Here is a 23,409-nt window from a genome sequence, read left to right on the forward strand (position 1 = left end):
CTACAATATATCATTAAGAAATTCAGATTAATAGGCATTTATGATAGTCAAACTTTTAGCATGTTAATTAAGTTTTCTAGGTATACAAAGATATATTTCAATTAGATAGATAATCTTCAAACACTTCAAAGACCTACAGAATATGGAATTTAAAATGTCTTAAGAATTTAGATTTTTCTGGATGGTGAGACATGTCTGCTCCTGGTAGCACCAATTACTTTGAAGAGGATGATGGGCACTGAAGAAACTCTTTATGGAGTTTGCTCTGAGCTTCTGGCTACATTATTTGCCTGACCCAAACCCACTAAGAAGGAAGGAGTAATCCACATTTCCCAAGTCCCTGGCCAATCTTTTCCAGAAATGCAAGAAATGTCTGCACCAGTGTCCAGCAAAAACAGTTATTTTCTTTCCTTGTATTTTAAGAGTTTTAGATGGTCTAGAGTCTCTGATTTCCTGAATCCAGAAAGCCATGTCACTAGAACCAAAACCAGCAGTTCCCCTTGGGGCTGCACAGGCTGTGCTTCCTGTAACCTGATATGGGAGCAGCAGCAGCTGTGTTATGTGCTGTCCTGCACAAATATGAATTCTTTTTGTGGGTTATACAACAATTTTAATTTCTCCAGTAAAGTCAGGATCAATCACTCCTGGGACAACATTAAGAACTTTAACAAAAGAGGAGCTATGGCCTATTATTAGCCCCAGTGTCCCCTCTGGGGGAGGTCCATAGACTCTGGTGTTAAGACAAACTGATGGGGAGTTGTGAGTTAATATTATAAAGGTGGTGGTACACAAGTCCATTCTTATACTTCTGCATGTTGCGCTCTGAAATTGTTGAATGGTCCTCCATTTAAGAAGGGGTTGTTTGTCTAGGCTGGCTGAACTTCTCCTACTATTTGATGGGGCTGGGGCTGATCCCTCACGAAGTTTCCCTGGTTATCCAGGGGTCTTGCACTGATTGGGGAGGCAGTAGCAACAATTAGGAGAGTGCCATCCCTATAGAAATTGGGACTTAAAATCCCTTTTCCAAAAAAAGCCTTTTTGGCAATGAGGGCATAATCCAAGAGGCATGCTTTGATTTATATTGTGAGCCAAAGCTGGAGCATTTGAGCTTATATTAGTGCCTCTGGAACTGGAACTTATATTAATCCCTCTTTGAAAGGAGCAGTATTTGCTAGTATGCCCAATTTGTCCACATGAGAAGCATTTGAGACCCATGCTTCTTTGATCAATTATGATTGATCACCCCATTGTTGTGTATTTAGAAATTGGGTAGTTGTTCATTCCTATAATGCCACTGCCATTGCCACACCTTGAAAGTAAGAGGGACTGACATCAACACCTGCTTTAACATAACCAGAAATGCTCCCAGTTTTCTTTATTGGAGTTAATAGAGATTGACAAATAGGAGAAGCATTTTTAAAAGCCAATTGTTTCAAAAATGGTATCTCTTGCTTCAGAGCTGGGAACTGCTCTCTCCACAGCCTCCATTAGTCTAGCAATAAATTCTGTAAATGGATCCTCTGGTTATAGTAGTGAGCCCTTTGGTGTTAGCCTTAGCTGATGGCAAATGCTTGCATGCTGCTAAAGCTGCTGTGGAAATTGTCTGCAAGGTTCCCTGTGATAACTTGAATTGTTCAGCTGTCTCAAACCATTTTCCAGTGGCCATGAACATCTCATATGTTAAGTCTCCCCACCTCTCCTTCTGGCAGTTTTAGACATTTTCTGGTGAGCGAGGCACTCATAGTCAGCTTTCCATAGTAAGAAAGTGCTTCCTGCTAAACAAGCTTTAGCTACTTGGGACCAATTAAACTCTCCACAAGATTGAGTGTATATGGAGAAGTTGGCCCAAAGGCAGATGTAGCCTGTTTTATTTCCTTAAGCAGTTTAAAAGGAAGGGGTTCCCATGTGGGCTGGTCATTAGTTCCTTGACTAGGAACAATAACAGGAAAGCATCATAGTGCCTCACCCTGAAGGTGGGTTTGTCAGATCACTCCAGCAAAACCCACCAGCTCCCTTCACTTCTTTTTATGTTTTTCAGGGGGCCATGTGGAGTGTATGGTTAAACACTGTAGCAGAAGGCAGCTGGGTGTTCAACAGCTTATTGCTCCCTTTACCCATTCATCTTCTTCCTCAGAGATTGATTTTTCATCACTAAAATTATCAGAAATCTCCTCTTTAGGGTCCCTTAAAGAGGGGGGAATGTTCTGTTTCGATTCTGAACATGGAGACAGTGTGTGTGTGTGTGTGTGTGTGTGTGTGTGTGTGTGTGTGTGTGTGGTGTTCTCTGAAGGAGAGGGGCCATGGTATGAGCAGATGGTGAGAGAATAGTTAGCTCTGATTCTAGCTGGAACTTAAGTTCTTGATCAGTTGTCAGAGCTTGTTTAAGCATATTCCACATGGAAAATGCTATGGATGGCATCTGTTGCACTCCACACTGTGCATGCCAGTTCTTAATCTCCTTCCATACAGCTTCCCAGGCCTCAGAATTCGTGGCCCCATGGTTTGGGAAACAGGGACTTACTTTCTGTACAAATTTAAGAAACTCAGAAAGTTGACTAGAATTAACTCAAACTCTTTCATCTTAGCATATGTTTAATAACTTCCACAAGAAGCTGTTTCTATTTAGATTCATTTTGTCACATAGTACAGGAAAGATTTAAGGAGAGTGCTAAAGGGAGGGGTTATTCAATGTCTCTACTCACTGCTCTGACAGGCAGTGGGTTCCCCCAGGATCTGCAGAATCCTTTGGTGAGATCTTGATTGTAGTTGACGACTAGGGAGGTCTCCTATTCATATCTCTGGGAGGGGCTAGGTCTCCCTTTGCTGGACAGCCCCCATCAAGTGATACCTCTTCCCCTGGATATGCTTGAATACCTACTTTTTTTTGATTCCCTAACACCCAGGCACCAGGTAACGAAGACTTTTAAGTACCTACCTTAAAAACTTTCTTCCAGGGTTCTAAATAGGTACTAAAACAAATGAGGAAATACTAATATCTGAGAACAAGAATAAGTCTGCTCACACTGTGCTCTTTCTATCCATGTCTCTTTATTGTTCTGAAACTATCCAAGTTCTACAGTGAGAGTACCAGTTTATATACATTTACAAACAGTGGGTTCTTTGGCAATATATTACAAGGCTTGAATTTCTCAAAGAGATAAGATTGACACACAGAGCAGTTACTGTCAGCTTTCATTTACGGCACAAAGTGAGAGTGGTTAATGGAGGTTTCCTGATGAGGTCAACTACAGATTAAACCAACAAAGGAAATCTAATTTGTGCTCTTAAACTACAGTCTTAAATGTGGCTAGGTAATAAGCTAAAAGTCTATAATCAGTAAAAATCAAAAATAAGGCTAAAAAAAAAAAACTGTCTTTTTCTCCATGTGATGCTTCCAAGCAGCTCGCATGCTGCTTTTCCAGTGGGCAGGGGAAGTGTCCTCTGTTACTAGGCAACCAACATAAGTAGTAAAGGAATACATGCAGCTTTTGGTATGCTGTAGAACTTTTGCCAGTGTTGTCTGGCTTTAAAGAAGCTCTCAGATCTAAAGGATTACACCTTTTGCCTTAAGTGGTTAAAACAAAGGGAGGACATGAGCCTATTTTGCACAACATATGGAACCTGGCATCTCTCAGCTGCTCTAGTCTTAGTGGCATAAATCTCAGCCAGTCTGGAAAATTATCTTTGAGAATGAACAAATGTGTAATTACTTTACCTGTTATCACAAGCAGTAAATCTCTAAGCTAAAATCTTGTATTAATAAACCAAGGTGAGAATAAAAGCAAGGAGTTAAGGGTCTGTTAGTGTGAGGTAGTTTGGGTCAGCAGGATGAAACCAGCGCATGATTGTTCCCTATCTATCTGAGTGGCTATAAATCAACAGGTCCAGACATGTAGTATCTGTGAATGTCTCAAATGAGATTTTCCTGGACACTAACACTGGCCAATAAGGATAATTGCAGGAAGGCAGACCTCTAAGTTCACACTGGAAAATGGAACAAGTACTTGGTTGTGGGAAACAAAGGTTTTGTTTGTGTGACTGCTTTCACACATAGCTTAGGGAGGTCATCCAAAATATACCAATACATAGAGGAAATTATGCCCAATAAATGATCAAAACACTGCTAAACTGTGGGAATAAATCCCAAATTTGTAACAGATGGGAAGCGCTGTAGCTAACAAGAAATCCTGCAGCCGGACCAGCAATCCATTCAAAAAGCAAATAATCCAAAAATGCTATGTGTGATGGTTTCCTCCAACAAAATCCACATTTCTGATTGGTTGGCCTCATAAATGATGGATTAATTCTTATTGCATAATTCTGCACCATGCAATATTTTGTTGTCTAATTGCTATAGCTAGAACTTCAAGTACTATATTGAATAGATATGGAGAGGGTGGACAGCCTTGTCTTGTTCTTGATTTTTTATGGAATCATTTTGAGTTTCTCTCCATTTAATTTGATGTTGGCCGTTGGGTTGTTGTAAATTGCCTTTATTATGTTTAGACATTTCCTTGTATCCCTGATCTCTCCAAGACCTTTTTTGAAGGGGTGTTGGATTTTGTCAAAGGTTTTTTCAGCATCTAATGGAATGATAATGTGGGTTTTTTCTTTCAGTTTGTTTATATAGTGGATTACATTGACAGATTCCTGTATGTTAAACCACCCATGCATATCTGGGATGAAGCCTATTTGATCATGATGGGTTATTTTTTTTTTGATGTGTTCTTGGATTTGGTTTGACAGTATTTTATTGAATATTTTTACATCAATGTTCATGAGGGAGATTAGTCTGTAATTCTTTCTCTTTGTTGCATCATTGTGTGGTTTGGGTATCAGGGTAGCTGTAGCTTCATAAAAAGTTTGGCAATATTCCTTCTGTTTCTATTGTGTGGAACAATTTGAGGAGTAATGGTATTAGCTCTTCTGTGAAATTCTGATATCTGCTCTGAAACCATCTGGCACTGAGCTTTTTTTTTGGTTTTTTTTTTTTGGTTTTGGAGATTTTTAATGACTGTTTCTATTCCCTTAGGGGTTATAGGTCTATTTAAATTGACCTATTAATTTGGGTATGTGGTACCTATCCAAAAAATTGTCCATTTTAGTTTTTTCAATTTTGTGGAGTACAGGTTTTTGAAGTATGACATGATGATTATCTGGGTTTCCTTATTGTCTGTTGTTATGTCTCCCTTTTTGTTTCTGATTTTGTTAATTTGGATATTCTTTACCTGCCTTTTAGTTAGTTTGGATAAGGGTTTGTCTATTTTGATTTTCTTGAAGAACCAACTCTTTCATTGATTCTTTGTATTGCTCTCTGTTTCTATTTTATTGATTTCAGCCCTCAATTTGATTATTTCCTGCCATCTACTCCTCCTGGGTGAGCATGCTTCTTTTTGTTCTAGAGCTTTCAGGTATGCTCTTAAGTTGCTAGTGTGAGATTTCTCAAAATTCTTTATGTAGGCACTTAGTGCTATGAATTTTCTACTTCGCATTGCTTTCATAATGTCCCATAAGTTTTGGTTGCTGTGTATTCATTTTCATTGAATTCTAGGAAGTCTTTAATTTCTGGATTTCTTCCTTGACCTAGTGGTGATTCAGTTGAGCATTTTTCAATTTCCATGAGTTTGTAGAGTTTCTGTAATTTGTGTTGTTGTTGAATTCTAACTTTAAGCCATGATGATCAATTATGGTACAGGGGGTTATTAGAATTTTTTTTGTTTGTGTGTGCCTTTTGAGATTTGCTTTGTGGCTCAATATGTAGTCAATTTCAGAGAAGGCTCTATGAGATGCTCTCAGGGTATACTTTTGTGTTTGGGTGAAATGTTCTATAAATGTCTGTTAAATCCATTTGAGTCATAACATGTTAGTTCTCTTATTTCTGTTAAGTTTCTGTCTCAGAGACCTGTCCATTGGTGGAAGTGGGGTGTTGAAGTCTCCCACTATTAGTGTGTGGGGTTTGATGTGTGATTTAAGTTTTAGTAATGTTTCTTTTACAAATGTGGTTGCCCTTGTCTTTGGGGCATAGATGTTCAGAATTGAGACTTCATCCTTTTTTTGGTTTTTTGAGTCAGGGTTTCTCTGAGTAGTTTTGGTGCCTGTCCTGGATCTCACTTTGTAGACCAGGCTGGCCTCGAACTCACAGAGATCCACCTGCCTCTGCCTCCCTAGTGCTGGGATTAAAGGAGTGCACCACCACCACCCGGCAAGACTTCAGCTTGATGGATTTTTCCTGTAATGAGTATGAAATGTCCTTCTCTATCTCTTTTAATTGATTTCAGTTTGAAATCTATTTTGTTAGATATTAGGATAGCTATGCCAGCTTGCTTCTTAGGTCCATTTGATTGGAAAATCCTTTCCCAACCCTTTACTTTGAGGCAATGTCAGTCTTTGAAGTTGAGGTGTATTCTTTGTATGCCGCAAAAGGATGAATCCTGTTTTTGTATCCATTCTGTTAGCCTATGTCTTTTTATAGGTGAATTGAGTCCATTCATATTAAGAGATATTAATGACCAGTGATTGTTAATTCCTGTTATTTTTTTGGTTTTGTCAGTGGTAGTGTTTGTGTGTCTCTGTGTGTTTCCCTTCCTTGAGATCTGCTGGTGTGAGATTATCTATTGCCTGTGTTTTTGTGGGTGCAGCTAACTTCCTTGAGCTGGAGTTTTTCTTCTAATACTTTCTGTAGGGCTGGATAGGTATTGTTTAAATCTGGTTTTGTCATGGAATATTTTGTTTTCCCCATCTATGATGATTAAAAGTTTTGCTGGGTATAGTAGTCTAGGTTGGCATCCATGGTCTCTTAGTATCTGCAAAATGTCTGTCCAGGCCCTTCTGGCTTTTAGAGTCTCTATGGAGAAGTTGGGTATAATTCTGATAAGTCTGCCTTTATATGTTACTTGGTCTATTTCATTTGCAACTCTTAATATTCTTTTTTTTTTCATTCTGTATGTTTAGTGTTTTGATTATTATGTGGCAAGGGGATTTTTTAAAAATTTGATCAGTATATTTGGTGTTCTGTAAGCTTCTTGTATCTTCATAGGCATGTCCTTCTTTAGGTTGGGAAAATTTTCTTCTGGTTTTGTTCTGTGCCTTTGAGTTGGAATTTTTCTTCTATCCCTATTATTCTTAGGTTTGGTCTTTTCATGGTGTCTCAGATTTCCTGGATGTTTAGTGTTAAGAATTTGCTGGATTTAACATTTTCTCTGACCAATGAACCTATTTCCTCTATCATATCTTCAATGCCTGAGATTCTTTCTTCTATCTTCTCTTGTATTCTGTTGGTTATGCTTGCATCTATAATGCCTGTTCATTTATCCAGATTTTCCATTTCCAGAATTCCCTGTTTGTTTTCTTTATTGTGTCTATTTCAATTTTCAAGTCTTCAACTGTTTCTGTCACCTATTTGTTTTTTCTTAGCCTTCCTTAAGGGATTTGTTGATTTCTTCCAATTTTTTGTTGGTCTTTTTCTCATTTTTAAGGGATTTTTAAAATTCCCTCTTTAAGAGCCTTTATCATCTTCATAAAGTTGTTTTAAGGTCATTCTCTTCTGTTTCATCTGCACTGAAATATTCAGGTCTTGCTGTTGTAGAACCACCAGGTTCTGGTGGTACCATATTGCTCTTTATGTTGTTGAATGTAGTCTTACACTTCTGGTTAGCCATCTGGACTTGGGATAGTTATAGGCACAGGTGTTGCTCATGATGTGTTTATTGGATGGGTCTTTTGTTCCTTTATTGTGTATTTCCTTTATTGCTTTTGGCCTGAATGGCCAAGAGTTTTGGTGATTGGCTGGTTATCAGGTCAAACAGGATTGTTTCAGCTGAGGTTTGTGGTGGTTTGGGTACCTAGACCCAGCTTTCCTGCTCAGGGATTGGTTGGTTTCATGTTCAGTTCATCAGGGGAAGAGTGTTTCTTTGGCTCTGGTTTCAGGGCCAAAGTGTGTCTTTCACTGGCTCTGGTTTCAGGGTCAGGGTATGTTTCTTTGGCTGGCCCTTTACCCTACACATGTGGCCTCATAAATTCATTTTTCTCTGAGTTTGTAGGTACAAACAATATAAAAAATGGACATCATAATGCTTGAACAGATATTGACATTGTCAAATTTTCTTCTATAGAATAAACACTCTAGTGTAACTGAATGCAACTGTGTTGGATAAATATCTTACAAAATACTTTATAATAATAAGCCCTCAGGATTTTTTTCAGGTACTCAAAGACTATTGTAATATGCAAAGAATTTAACAGAATGATTGCACACTAAAAGTTTTACTCCTATATAAAGTGCAAAACTTTACTACACTGACTAAATTTATAGGGTTTCTCTGCAGTATGATTTTTTCTCATGATTTCGAAGACTACTGACACATGCAAAGGCTCTACCACATTGATTGCATTCATAGGGTTTCTCTCCAGTATGTGTTCTTTTATGCATGTGAAGAGTATTGTGATGAACAAAGGCTTTACCACACTGATTACATTCATAGGGTTTCTCTCCAGTATGTGTTCTTTTATGCACTTGAAGAGTACTGTGTTGTGCAAAGGCTTTACCACACAGATTGCATTCATAGGGTTTCTCTCCAGTATGTGTTCTTTTATGCTTTTGAAGATTACAGTGATGAGCAAAGGCTTTACCACATTGATTACATTCATAGGGTTTCTCTCCAGTGTGTGTTCTTTTATGCATTTGAAGATGACTATGATGTGCAAAGGCTTTACCACATTGATTACATTCATAGGGTTTCTCTCCAGTATGTGTTCTTTTATGCATGTGAAGAGTACCATGACGTGCAAAGGCTTTACCACATTGATTACATTCATAGGGTTTCTCTCCAGTATGTGTTGTTTTATGCATGTGAAGAGCACTGTATTGAACAAAGGCTTTACCACACTGATTACATTCATAGGGTTTCTCTCCAGTATGTATTCTTTTATGTCTTTGAAGATTACAGTGATGAGCAAAGGCTTTACCACACTGATTACATTCATAGGGTTTCTCTCCAGTGTGTGTTCTTTTATGCCTTTGAAGATTAGAGTGATGAGCAAAGGCTTTACCACATTGATTACATTCATAGGGTTTCTCTCCAGTATGTGTTCTTTTATGCATTTGAAGTTGCCTGTGATGTGTAAAAACTTTACCACATTGATTACATTCATAGGGCTTCTCTCCAGTATGTGTTCTTTCATGCCTTTGAAGATAATTGTGACATACAAAGGCTTTACCACACTGATTACATTCATAGGGTTTCTCTCCAGTATGTGCTCTTTCATGCATTTGAAGAGTATGTTGATGTATAAAGGCTTTACCGCACTGATTACATTCATAGGGTTTCTCTCCAATATGTGTTCTTTTATGTATTCGGAGATTATTTTCACATACAAAGGCTTTACCACACTGATTATATTCAGAGGGTCTCTCTTCAGTATGTATTCTTTTATGTATTTGGAGATTACCATGATGTGCAAAGGTTTCAACACACTGAGTATATACAGAAGGTTTCTCTCCAGTATGACTTCTTTCATGCCTGTAAGGATAATTGGCACAAGTAAAAGTGTTACCACATTCAATATACTGTTGAATCTTTATATCTGTATGAGTTAATTTTACCATTTGGTCCAATTGTAAAGAGGAATCAGATCTTAAGATTGTATTACTGTATTTACACTCATGTTGTTCCCATTCATTAAGGGTTGTTTTGTATTTTTTAAGATACCTATGATGGTAAAATCCTTTATTACATGGTTCACATTTACAGAACCTTTTCCTATATGAGATTTTTCACATATTTGAAGAGAACTGGAAAAACTCAGAGCTTTACCAACTTTGGTGCATTCATAAATTTTCCTATACTGTGAGTCATACTACCTTTGCAAAGTGAACTAGGTACTCATGGGGCTTTTTGGCAGTGTGAGTTTGTTGATGTATTAACAATGAAACTAGAAAACCAATTACTTGTATACTTGAATCAAATTCAACAAGTATACTCAATGTGGGGACTGCTACATATCTTCTAATTTTTCTGAGAGGTATGTTATGTTGTTCCATATCCCTATGTTCATATGTCTTATCTCCAGAGAGACATATCATATGCTTAGTAAAGGGAGAACAATGAATAAAAGGGTTCCACATTGAATTCATACAGTTTGACTTTCCATTCCTCATAATTTTGTGGTATAGGGGTTAATATATATCCACAACAACTGCCCCTTGACTCTAACTGCCTCTCCTTTCACTCAACTTAGCAGTCACAAGTGTATGAGTTACACTAGCTTTACTATGGACTATTTACTTATTAGAATGTTTTGAAGATATACTTATTACCTCTTCAATGTATATGCCTTTTGTAATATGAGTGGTATGAAACTAAATAGATTGACAGTTCTACAGCATAGCTCTCATGGTGTTATGATTCAAGTGGTGATATCTGTTAAGGCATTGTTTCCTTGTCTTTTTTAAAAGCATGCCTTGCAAAGGCAATTCACCTACCTGAAATTGAGGTATATAGTTTTTTGAGAACTTCATAATCATCAATGCACTTTAAGTTGTGCTTATTTACATGGTTGCTTTTGTGTAAAACTTTCAGGACACATTATAATTTCTTCAGAGACACATTTGTATCAGCTTGCCCATGAAAATTACCTTTCATGTCTTCCAGAACTTTGACAATGTACTTCAATATTACTGTCTTCCCAACTGTATCCTAAAATATAGTACCAGAAAATGTATGTTACTTAATTGAAAACTATGCAAAATTTAAGTTACTATCCTCAGTGAAACTTAGAACTATGCCTGATTTATTCAGCTCACTCTTCTTTCTCAATCAAATTACAGAAAAGCATCAATAACTAAGAAACAGTTGTCTCATTTTAAAACATGAAGGAAAATTCAGTCTTACCTATGGTGGTAAGGTTCCTGTATGTCTCCAGCATCACATCTTTGTAGAGATTCTTCTGGAAAGGATCCAGCAAAGTCCACTCTTCCCAAGTAAAGTTGACATGCACATCATCATAGGTGATTGTATTCTAAAATATCCCATACATGTGTACAATAGAAAGCATGATGCTAACAACAGTGTAAATGTATACTTCTTTGACAATATAGTCATATAATTCTGGTATTCCCCATACCTATTCCATAACATACACATTCTAATTTTACCAGCAAGTGACTTTAGAAGGAAACTATATGGGAGGTTCACCTCTGCCATTTCTGTACCCTTTGAATGGGATATCACCTTATAAGAGAAATGCCTATTAACAAACATAGAGAGACAAGTAAACAGATCAACAGTACAGAGTACACATGACAGAAATTGTATGAACAATTAATTACTAACTACAAAAAGGAAAAAATAATATGGGCAAGCTGGGTGTATTGGCTCATGCCTTTAATCACAACACTCAGAAAGCAGAGGCAGGTATATGTACCTCTGAGTTGAATGCCAGCCTAGTCTATGCAACCAGGACCAGGACAGCCAGAAGTACATATTAAGACCCTGTCTCCCATGCAAAATTCAGTCAAATAAACAAAAAAGATAGAAAGAAATCAGAGGTTTTTACTGAAGTTCCTACAAAGAGTTATGCATGCATTTTAATTCAGTATTCATCTTCCAGAAACCAAAGTACCCAATTTAAACTGTAATATCAATAAGATTTTACTAAAAGGCACTGTGTGTTTAAAATGTTACAAATAGACAGATGAAAACATCAGCAATATAAATGTTGATCATAAATAATCAACACAGGGCAGGAGTAAAGAGCTCTTGCTAGTCTTGCATACAGGAGGTCTTAATTGCCAGTACTTACATGGAGGATCACAACTATTCATTATTACAAGTTCAAGGTTTCTGAGACTATCTTCTGATTACTGTGAAGACCAGGTACCCACATGGTGCATATCCATGCATACAGGTAAAATACTCATATTCATTAAAAAGTTCAAAACAAACACAACAAGCAGGAAGAAGGTGATGCATCAGCAACCCAATGACTTAGAAGTCTCAGGCAATATTAATGTCATGAATACATGCCATTCTGAGAAACAGAATGATACCCTCTGTGAAATTTTAAAATTCAAGATATGGATGAAGCTCAGTACAACAAAATTTGCTTCAGTGGACAAAAACCTACATTCCAGGCCCATCACTCTATAATATAAAAAACAAACAAAAAGCCAGGAATGTTGGCCTACATTTAATCCCATCATTTTGTAGCCAGAGTCAGGGTGATTTCTGAGTTCAAGGCCAACCTGGTGTATAGAGCTACTTTCAGGACAGCTAGGGCTACACAACAAAACTTGTCTTAAAGAACAAACAAAAAATTAATACAACAGGCTATCAAACTGCCTTAGCACTGCATAGCAATTGCTTCTACTGTATCTTATGTGATTTAGGGAGAGAGTCTATAACAGTGGTGAAGACATGACAGTACAAGAAGGAAGCTGGCTGATTAGTTTCAGCCATAACACTACTGTTATGGCTGACATAACAGTAGTGTTATGTCCTATCTACTGACACATGGAACAGGAAATGTGTTAAGGCTATAGAGACTCATATGATATCCCCAATGAGGAATTTCATCCAGAAAGTCTCCTCCTACTGATGGTTTCACAAGCAACTGAAAGAAAGTCACCAAGGAGAGACACAGGCTCAAATACATCTTCCTATCTGGGAGGTTTTTCATTCAATCAACTACATTCTGACCTAAGTCACTATAGGCTAATGGTCATCCATGAAGAAAATACTTTAATCACTTCAGTGATTCTTATAGTCTACAACAGCCCTGTTCATATGTCCTGTTCAAAAAACACTGTTCAAATGTCCAAAATCTCTTTTAACATTCAAGATAATCTCTTGACAGTGACATCTTGTAAAATCAGAAAACATGTTATATCTTTCCAACATACAATGGCACAGAATGGCATTCACATTCCAAAAGAGAGAAATGGAGACACAGTGAAGGAAGATTGGACCACAGCAAGACTGAATCACAGCAGGACAAACATCAACTCCTGTAGCTCTGTCTCAGATGCATGGGACTTCAGTTTTAAAGGACTTACATGACCCTATCCCTGATACTTCTCATATCTCTCTCTCTTTGGTTACTTCCACTCCCAATATGCAGCTAAGTCTCCATGGAAGATGTCTCATAGCTTAGGTATGTTAACATCTTGTGGCCTCAAAATGCAACCCAGATTGTTGTGGAATATTACTTTAAGATGTTTTATATTTGTTTATGCTGTGGAACATTTGTTTTAATGATGCAAAGGTGTGTTGCAGTTTTTTATGTTGCATTTTTTTAACTGTGCAGCTGTGATACTTTGCCTATATAAAATAACTAATTGGTCTAATAAAGAGCTGAACAGCCAATAGCTTGGCAGGAGAGTATAGGTAGGGCAGGAAGGCAGAGAGAATAAATAGGAGAAATCTGGGAGGAAAAAAGGAGAAGCAAGAAAAGAAGACACCAGGGGCCAGCCATCCAGCTACAAAAAAAGTCACAGAGTAAGAAGTAAAGAAAGGTATACAGAACAGAGAAAGATAAAAGCCCAGAGGCAAAAGATAAATGGGATAATTTCAGTTAAGAAAAGCTAGCTAAAAACAAGCCAAGCTAAGGCCAGGCATTTATAAGAAAAGAGCCTCCATGTATGTGATTTATTTGACAGTGGGTGGCAGGCCCCCAAAAGAGTAAAGAGTTAACACACACACACACACACACACACACACACACACACACACACACACACACATATACCAAAACAGCCAACCAACAATACCAGGTTTCATCATCACAGCTCATGCAATGAACTCTCACAGTCTCTTCACTGGGTGTCTACTCTACTAAATATAGATGCCTGCAACAATGCTGAACTGTAACCACAGACTAAGAATCTATGACCTTAAGTTTTCTTTCTTGTTTCCAGACCAGTACATGTTGGGTGGTCCTGAAAAGTTTGATTTCTTAATTGGGATGGACAATAACAAACATGGATCACAGGTATGTGGTGATATATTGTGTACCCTAATAAACTTGCCTGAGGATCAGAAGACAGCCAGCCACTAGATTAGACATAGAGGTCAGGCAGTAGTGGCACACACCCTTAATCCTATCACTTGGGAGGCAGAGATCTGTCTGGATATCTGTGAGTTCAAAGCCACACTGGAAACAGAGCCAGGCAGTGGTGACACACACCTTTAATCCCAGTACTGGGAAGCACATATGCCTTTAATCCTAGGAAGTGACAGCAGGGCAGAGAAAGGTATATAAGACATGAGGAGTTAGGAAAAAGGCAGTTCAGCTGAGACCCTTTTGGGTGAGGACTCAGAGGCTTTCAGTCTGAGCATTCATGGAGACAGGATCATCTGAGGTATTGGCAAGATGAGGTTGGCTGTGGCTTGCTCTGCTTCTCTGATCTTTCAGCTTTCATGTCAATATCTGGCTCTGGGTTGTTGTTGTTTTTTCTAAAAAACCATCCAAGATTCAAACATCTGGTGTCCAACTTGTGGGGCATGGTTCATGAAAAAGCTGCTTGCCTGTGGCCTTGCAGGCCATGGCTCAGGTCCCAGTTGCACTCAGCCAGAATCTCCACCTCATGTGGGCTCGAGTCCCTAACCCACTAGCTAAGTTTTTGTTGCAGCCTCTCTGCAGCAAACACCATAGGATTTTTTTTTTTGGTGGTGGTGGTGGGGCTCCAAAAACCATAGAAGTTAGCCACTTTCTCATGTTCCCTCATACAGACGGCTGGCTCTTTGGCTTCTTCTCTCCTGGTAGGTTGAGGGCTCTCCCTGGATCTCCATCTTGGGCTGCTACCACACTAGGTAGTTGCCTTGAAACCTGCTCAGGCTTCTACTGTTCTACACAGAAGCAGTCAGCCTCACATCTGAATTATCATTGTCGGCAGATTTGGTGAAACAACTGGGATTTCTTAAAGGGAGAAATTAGTTAAAATTTTTTTCCCAAATTAAAAAATGGGAAACATTTTTACAATGCAGGGAATTTGGTTTCTGTTTGATAATACAATTAACAGTCTGAAAATGGAACAATTAAATGAGAGGATAATTAATATAGATGGGATTTATGTAATGTCAATTATAAATACTATTTAATTATTTTTGTTTTATCATTAAAAAAGGTTATATCTTGATTAATATAAGTGCCAAGATAAAAGTTTTAGAAAAACTTGTTAAAACAAATCATAGAAAATTCAGTCCCAGAGAGAGGAATTTAAAGGTGAATCAATCTCAGCATTGCATTATATGTTACAGACAAACAGCCTAAGGCTTTCAAACAGCCAATCTTAATCTATCCAGTAATCTTACAAGAACTGCCAAAAGCTCAAGGCTGTGTAAGAGCTGACTGAACTTCTGTGCAAATGTTAGATTTCCCTATTTGTGAAGCAGATGTTAAACTTGTGGTCAACTTGCAATGGAATTATCCCTCAAGACTGGAGAGATTTGGTTACAGCTGTTGGGGGACCTGGTGGAAGGATGAGGCTAAGACCATTGAACAATGAAGTAGGACGAGAAATTCAGAAGCTAGACAGACCAAGTTTGAGAGCCAATCACCAATGACCAAGAGGACACTGAAAATACCAATTTTAAAGAAATAAACCCAGTGGAGTGCCATTTATCATAGATTTGGAAAAACATCACAGCAGCAACAGTCATCTATAACTTCCAATGGAGAAAAATATCTCTTAAATCATCCTTCCATATTACAATGAAGAACAAGGGGACAATAAGATTTGCAATGCCAGGCATGGAAATAGTAGCAAACACAAAATTCCTTTCAGCATTCTTCATGCCATACATATTGAAGATGAACCCTGTGTTTGGCTACCAGTACAATAAAACTACCAGAATTGCAAGTGAAAATGTATACAATTATCTGGACTGAGACCAGGAGCCAGGTTACTTGACTGAGGAGACATCAACATCAATCACAACAAACCCATGAGAACCCATGATTTGGCAGAACTGTACTGTGGTAGTATTGTGTTCCCCAAAATATTGTGTACCTTAATAAACTTATCTGGGGTCAGAGAACATAAAAGCCACTAGTTAGGCAGAGATAGCACATGCCTTTATTCCTAGCATTCCAGAGGTAGAAATCCATCTGGGATCTCTGTGAGTTCAAGGCCACATTGGAAACAGCCAGGCATGGTGACTCACACCTTTAATCCCAGAAAGCGAGCCTTTAATCCTAGAGAGTGATGGTAGAAAGCAGAAAGGTATATAAAGCGTGAGGACTAGAAACTAGAAGCATTTTGGCCTGGTTAAGCATTGGCTGGTTAAGCTTTCAGGCTTTGGAGCAACACAGTTCAGCTGAGATTCATTCTGGATGAGGACTCAGAGGAAACAGGACCAGCTAAGGAATTGGCAAGGTGAGGTAGCTGTGGCTTGTTCTGTCTCTCTGATCTTCCAGTGTTCACCCCAATAACTGGCCTCAGGTTTGACTTTATTAATAAGAACTTTTAAGATTCATGCAACATTCGTGTTCGTATTAATAAGAACTTTTAAGATTTGCCCAATGTTCGTGTTATGAATTCATGAAAAAGCTGTTTGCCTGTGGCCTTGTGAGCCCCAGCTCAGGCCCAAGCTACACTCAGCCGGTTGTGGTGGCGCATGCTGGTAGGATTTGCTGAAGGAGACAGGCAGTAGGATCCCGAGTTTGAGGCCGGCCTAGGAGGCTTGGGAGAAGCTTTGGCCCGGACTGACCCACAAACAGTGGTGGGACCATGGAAGCAGTGGCTACTGCTCCACATTGCCAGCTCCTTCTCATTGTGTTGGTGACTGCGGTGATGCTGCTACCTGGGACAAAGGGTTTACTGCTGCTGGTTCAGAGAAGAATTGCCAGGACCATCGTGTTACAAGAAAGCATCAACAAAGGTCAGTTTGGAAAAGTTTGGCAAGACAAATGGTGGGGAGAAATTGTTGTGAAGATTTTCTGTTCTAGGGAAGAATGTTCATGGTTCCGAGAGACAGACATTTATCAGATTGATTGCTTCAAACCACAGAGGAGGCAAAAAAAAAAAGTCTGCAGGAAACCATGACCATGCCTAACAGTGACTTTGAAATCTTCAAAAAGATGACAGGATCCTACAACGATGATTCCACATGGACTATGATAAAGCCATTAAGCCAATTAACACCATGGAAAAATCGACTTTGGACTACAAACTGGTCAGGACAATTTCGAGAGGACTAGCTGAAATGATCCAGCCTGACAGACTACTCGAACAAGGACTTGAAACAAGCCCTGAACTTTCCTATTATGCAGAGACTGGACAAATGATACAGGACTTGACAATTAACCCAAAAATTTTCTTTTCAAGATTCCCTAAAGATATCTTCACCCCTAGAAAGCAAAAAGAAAAGGAGAATATAGATATGAGATAGATCATCTAATCTACTCTGAGAAAAAAGATAAAAAAATAATAGGATAAATAGGTAGATCACTGAATCTACACTGAAGAAAAAGGGGAAGATATAAAAATGACAAAAGGTAGACTACTGAATCTATTATGAAAAGAAAAAAGAGAGAATATGGATATGATAAGATAAAAGGGAAGATTATGGAATCTACTTTTAAAAAGGAACTACTTGTTTTAAATAAGATAAGTAATGAAATTTTTTTGGTCTGAGTTTATCAGATGTTACTGGACTGGACATTGTTAATATATATAATGGAGTTTTTATCTGAATCTGTCAAATGTTAATGGACTAGACATCATTAATGTAATTTTTGGCTGTATATATTGTATATACTAATTGGATAGTTTTTCTTGTATTAGTTATAAGCTTTCTTTAATTTTAGACAAAAAGAGAGGGAATGTGGTGGTATTGTGTTCCCCAAAATATTGTGTACCTTAATAAACTTATCTGGGGTCAGAGAACAGAAAAGCCACTAGTTAGGCAGTGATAGCACTTTAATCCTAGCATTCCAGAGGTAGAAATTCATCTGGGATCTCTGTGAGTTCAAGGCCACATTGGAAACAGCCAGGCATGGTGACTCACACCTTTAATCCCAGAAAGCGAGCCTTTAATCCTAGGGAGTGATGGTAGAAAGCAGAAAGGTATATAAGGCATGAGAACTGGAAACTAGAAGCATTTTGGCCTGGTTAAGCATTTGGCTGGTTAAGCTTTTAGGCTTTGGAGCAACACAGTTCAGCTGAGATTCATTCTGGATGAGGACTCAGAGGCTTCCAAACTGAGGAAACAGGACCAGCTGAGGAATTGGCAAGGTGAGGTAGCTGTGGCTTGTTCTGTCTCTCTGATCTTCTAGTGTTCACCCCAACAACTGGCCTCAGGTTTGACTTTATTAATAAGAACTTTTAAGAATCATGCAACACTGGTACCTTTGATCCAGACACTGATAGGAAAACACCATGGAAGCATTTTCTCTCTTGGAATACAATACCACTCCCACATGGATTCAAATGCCCAAATTCACTTTTTGGGCTATAAACACAAACTGAATATGCCAAACATGACCGTAGTGTTTGTGGTCAAATTTCCCAACCTACCCTATTATGGTAAGATGGACATATGTAATAATCACCTGGTATGGAAGGCAGAAAATGATTCATTTCTATCTATTAATGACTGTCTGGAAATTACAGCACTGGGGACACAATATTACAGATTTCCATTGATCATGACTGACCTATTGCCACAACTCTTCAAATCTTATGATACTAAAGCCCCACAACCTGAGGACCTATGCAGATGTCCAGACACTTTGTGCCTGCATGGTGTTCTACAGAACTCAGGTATACCTTAGCACAGCCATCCATATTTTTTACATACATGGACTATATACCACCATAATTTTTAATGCAAAAGGCCTCAACCCCCATAACAGAATCTCTGGAATGGATACCAACCAATGCAAATAGGAATAATGTACTGACTAATGTCATTTCTTGTATATGGAACAACCACTCAGTGCAATCACTCAATTCACACTGGCCTTGTGAGGGCAAGTCTGTTCAGATTGCCTTGCAGCCCATCAAGAGCTCCAACTTCTTCTGGATTACCACTATACAAGTTTTAATACACCACCAACAAAACAACAAACTTAACTGATGGAAGAGACAATAGAGTAACCTAACTGACCTTCTGGTCTTTTACATTCTCAGAAGATTTACAATTTGACAACTACATTTACTGACACATTTTTAAGGAAAATGAAACCAAAGGAACAATGGACTCCAATAATTATTGATGATACACTGGAACCCATCTTTATAACAAAGAAAAATCTGCATGCCAAATAAGGAAGAATTTTTGTAGCTGTGATACCATGCATATACTCCGCAACAACAAAACAATGAACTTTCCAATTCCTCTGGATATACATGCCAGAAACATCACACATTGTTTCATTCCAGAATATGGAACATTAGTTCCCAGTCTGTTGAAATTCTAGCCTGTACTTATACTGGCTAACAAACTGATTATATCAACCCAAGAGTGGATATGATACAATTTGCAACCAAAGGATGCCCAAGATGGATCCTATGACTCCTTTGTACCAAGGTATCACATTTAAAAAGGCAGACTATAGGCAGAGTGAGCAAATGAGAATTCTGGGAAGAGGAAGGGCTAAGTCAGGAGTCACCAGCCAGACACACAGGAAGCAAGATGACAAGGCAGAACTGAGAAAAGGTACCAAGCCACGTGGCTAAACATAGATAAGAATTATGGGCTAATTTAAGTGTAAGAGCTTGTCAGTAATGAGCGTAAGCTAATGGCCAAGCAGTTATAATTAATATAAGCCTCTGTGTGCTTACTTGGGGGATGCAAGTGGAAGAGATCTGTCCCGACCACCAGCCAGCTGGGACACAAGAAAACTTACGACTACAGCAGACCACAGAAATTTACATTGGTGGAAAACTGCAGGTATGGATCTTTCCAAAGTGGAACCTTGGAAACATACACACCCAGGACCTCCCTATTATTTCCACATGATTCTTCCACTACCACAGCTCAAGGAATGGGACATTGCAGACTTTGTGACTCATGAGCCCAAACTCAACATATCACATGTAGGAACTCTACACAAAGGACCCCAAATTGATGAGGTATATGTCTTCCCCATAATATAGAAATTCTATGTAATCAAAGAAGGCAACCTAACACCATACATTAATAAAGGAGGATAGCATGAGAACAACATGTTCTTCATAGCCTACTACAAGGCAGCATGTCAATCCCCCTACTTTTCCACCAATGGTTACAGAGTACCCATGATGATGCCTGACATTAGCCTGCCTATAAGACATAATTACACCTAGATCCAGAAGATCTCACTTACCTTCAACCTCAAATCATGGCTCCCGTCTGAAGAACTCTGCCCTGAGCCTGAATTTAGGAAAATACCAGCATTTTCCTACTCCTCAGGAAATAAGTTTGCTGCTAGAAAACCTTTACAATTGATGGTTGCTGGAGCTATGTTGGTTGGCTCCTTACATGGAGCTACCATAGCATCTTCTGTTCTTTCAGACATAAATGCAGATGCAGCAGACATCAGAAATCTTACTGAACAACAAACATTGGCTATTAACACCTTGTCTAATGGACTAGCTACTACTCAAAAACTGATTACAGGTCTTCATCTGGAACTAAGTGTATTAAAGCAATCATTGGTAGATACTAACAGATATACAGCTGAAAATTTGAAGAGACTAGCTGTAGCCAACTAGATCTTGTGGTGATATTTTAATTGTGCTGAAATGTGATTTTATTTGTATGTTAATAAATAAAGTTTGCCTGGAGATCAGAGGTCATTAGTGAGCCAGGATCAAAATTCAGGTGGTGGTAGCCCATGCCCTTAATCTGATCACATGGCAGGCAGAGTCTCTGTGTGGTCAAGGATACAGCCAAGTGTGGTGACCCTTGAGCCTTTAATCCCAGTACCAACCATAGAGACCAGGAGGTCTGTATAGACAGGCAGTGATGAGGAAGTCATGTGACTGGGCTTAAAGCCAATGAGAAGGCACAAGAGGAAAGCAATAAAACACAAGACACACAGGAAGACGGTCTCTCTCAGGGGAAGGACGACAGCAAGTGGTAAGCTAAAGGTAGTTGTGGCTCTTGCTCTGATCTCTTAGACTTTAACTCTGTATTTGACTCTGTGTTTCTTATAGACTGTTTAGAAATTCATCTACAAGACCTCTCAAAATTATCTGCCACAACTTATTCAGAGGAACAAAGAGAAGAATGTATCCAAGCAAGACTTGGATGTTTCAATGAGTACACAGACCTATCTCAGCCCTTTTCTCAGGACTTGGAACAAAAACAGCAATCTGTAAGTGTCTAGTGGACCCAAGGCAAACCTCTTGGTCTGAGCATATTCTGCAAAATACATTTATACTTAGTCTATAGAAACAATACAGTACCAGCTTAGCACACATACCTATTGCCTAGGAAACTTGATGATGGGCTTGTATCCATTGATTCTTTCCTGCAAACTAGTTAGACTAGTACAGAGGGTATCTAGTACCCAGAGGAACATACCATTTCACTTGAGGCCAACATATTTATGGCCACCCACCCTCTGCTCAGTGAGCACCACCAAATGTCAGAATGGACCCTTTAGGTACTTGCAAACCAACTCACAAACCTTGGCAATGGAGTCTTTATTGCATGCTCCATGAAGCCTTCAACCTCATAGTTAACATCACCATATAACATCACCAAGGATACACTGGATTCTACTTTTTATTCTGCAGAATCTGGTTGTCTGGATGTATACAATGCTACTAGAGTTACAGCTCCTTTCTCAGGACAGGTAAACATGTCCAAGTTATCTATCCTAACATTTGAATAGAGACATGTTTTTGACTCAGGTACCTTATATATTAATAAACCAGAAGATGACTTGCTAGGAAAGGCTAGAAAGTCATTAATGGTATTTCCACTGTTCTTGCCTTTAACATGCCACAATTATAGTCAATGGATTATGAGATTACTAGGGATAATGAGACTCCAGGAAGAGAGATAGATAGAGTCCAACATTTATCAGCTATACTCAAAGCAGACACTATTGCCTATACCCAAAAGGTTACCAAGCTTAAAAATGCTCTTTATGTGATGTGACTGGTAGGATATTTAGATTTCACTATACCACTTCCCTACAAGGAACTTATTCCACTGGATAGAGGAGAACCTTTGGCTGTTTGTACACATCATATTGGTCCTTGTAGTGTATAAATTCCTTTCTGGGCTGGTTTAATAAACTTCATTTTAGGAGAAATTATGACAATGAGCTGTAGAGACTCCTATAATACCAGAAGGAACAAACCAGCTACGTATGATTCCAGCAGACATATCTGTGCAAATCATGATTTAAAAAAACTTCTTCAGGAAATGTTTCATCTCCATGATGACACCTCAGGCCAGGAATATTGTATTCCAGATTCTGCCTCACTACATCATTGCCATTTTTGCCAGAAAGAGGGTCTATATACATTGGTCACAGACCAAAGATGGATGCCACTGGAGACTCACCAGACTTCCTGATGCTTTATATTCATCATTTGCTTTTTCATAATATTAACATACAAAAAAACTGAGAAACAACACTAGAAGTGAACTATGAAGCTTATGGGACTCTTAGTTGCTCTTTGCACTCATAAAAGAAGAAATACCTGGCCCATAGCCATGACCCACATGCTCCTACTTTAGACTGATCAAGTTAGGATAATGCACTACTATGATTTGCTCAGCTCTGACTCCTACAGCTCAAACCCTGGCTATGCCCCCATTAACATTTTTGTTTGAAAGTGATTGCATTTCCTGTTATTTCTGAATGTGTTTTTCTACTTGATGCATAACAAACCTAGAGAAAATACAAATTTAGGGAAATAAGTATATTCAAAAGGATCATAGCAATATCCTATGGTCTATATTGTTTGGACCATTTTGCTTAATAATTGTATGTTTTAGTGCCTGAGATTTATTTGCCTGCATTTATTTGTCTATTAGTAATTGGAATATTGATTATATGCTTTCTCTTTTTCCTATTGTGGCCTAAATTTGTAAACTGCTGTGAAACTGTTAATATTTCTTTTATGTGGTCCCCATTGGCACTGTGTATGCCTCAAGGATCAGGGAATGGAATGGAATGTGCATAGAAAAAAAAAACCCTTTTAGATATGTTAAAAATAGCTTATTCAAGAACCCCACTATACCCAAGGCTGTACTTAATAACCGGAACCCAGTGACATCACTCACTCAAAATAATCAGACCTAGTCCTAGAATACCATGATGCCCACTGGGCAGTATATAAGCAGAGACCAAGAGCAATGCTCTGCTCTGTACATCTGGAGAGACATCACCTTGATCTTCCCAGCAGCTAGAGCATCTCCCCAAGGATCCTGACCCTTGAATCAGAGACATCTGTTAGAGACTGGA

The 23,409-nt window shown here is 38.6% G+C and overlaps 1 protein-coding gene and 1 long non-coding RNA gene across 2 annotated transcripts in view; one reads left to right on the top strand and one right to left on the bottom strand.

Moving 5' to 3' along the window:
- The window catches only part of LOC143274390 (uncharacterized), a 34,558-nt gene extending 22,353 nt beyond the window's left edge, over window positions 1-12,205 (top strand). Inside the window, exon 2 of the long non-coding RNA XR_013053039.1 lies at window positions 1-12,205. This is a non-coding gene — a long non-coding RNA (uncharacterized LOC143274390).
- The window catches only part of LOC102920460 (uncharacterized), a 25,483-nt gene continuing 5,103 nt past the window's right edge, over window positions 3,030-23,409 (bottom strand). Inside the window, exons 2-3 of the mRNA XM_042281921.2 lie at window positions 10,634-10,694; window positions 3,030-9,518 (exon numbers count right to left, since the gene is read on the bottom strand). Coding sequence (XP_042137855.1) covers window positions 8,269-9,518; window positions 10,634-10,694 — 1,311 coding nt within the window. The 3' untranslated portion in view covers window positions 3,030-8,268. The remainder of the gene's footprint in view (window positions 9,519-10,633; window positions 10,695-23,409) is intronic.

The sequence above is a fragment of the Peromyscus maniculatus genome, chromosome 7 (genome assembly GCF_049852395.1).
Source record: "Peromyscus maniculatus bairdii isolate BWxNUB_F1_BW_parent chromosome 7, HU_Pman_BW_mat_3.1, whole genome shotgun sequence".
Lineage (NCBI taxonomy): Eukaryota > Metazoa > Chordata > Mammalia > Rodentia > Cricetidae > Peromyscus > Peromyscus maniculatus.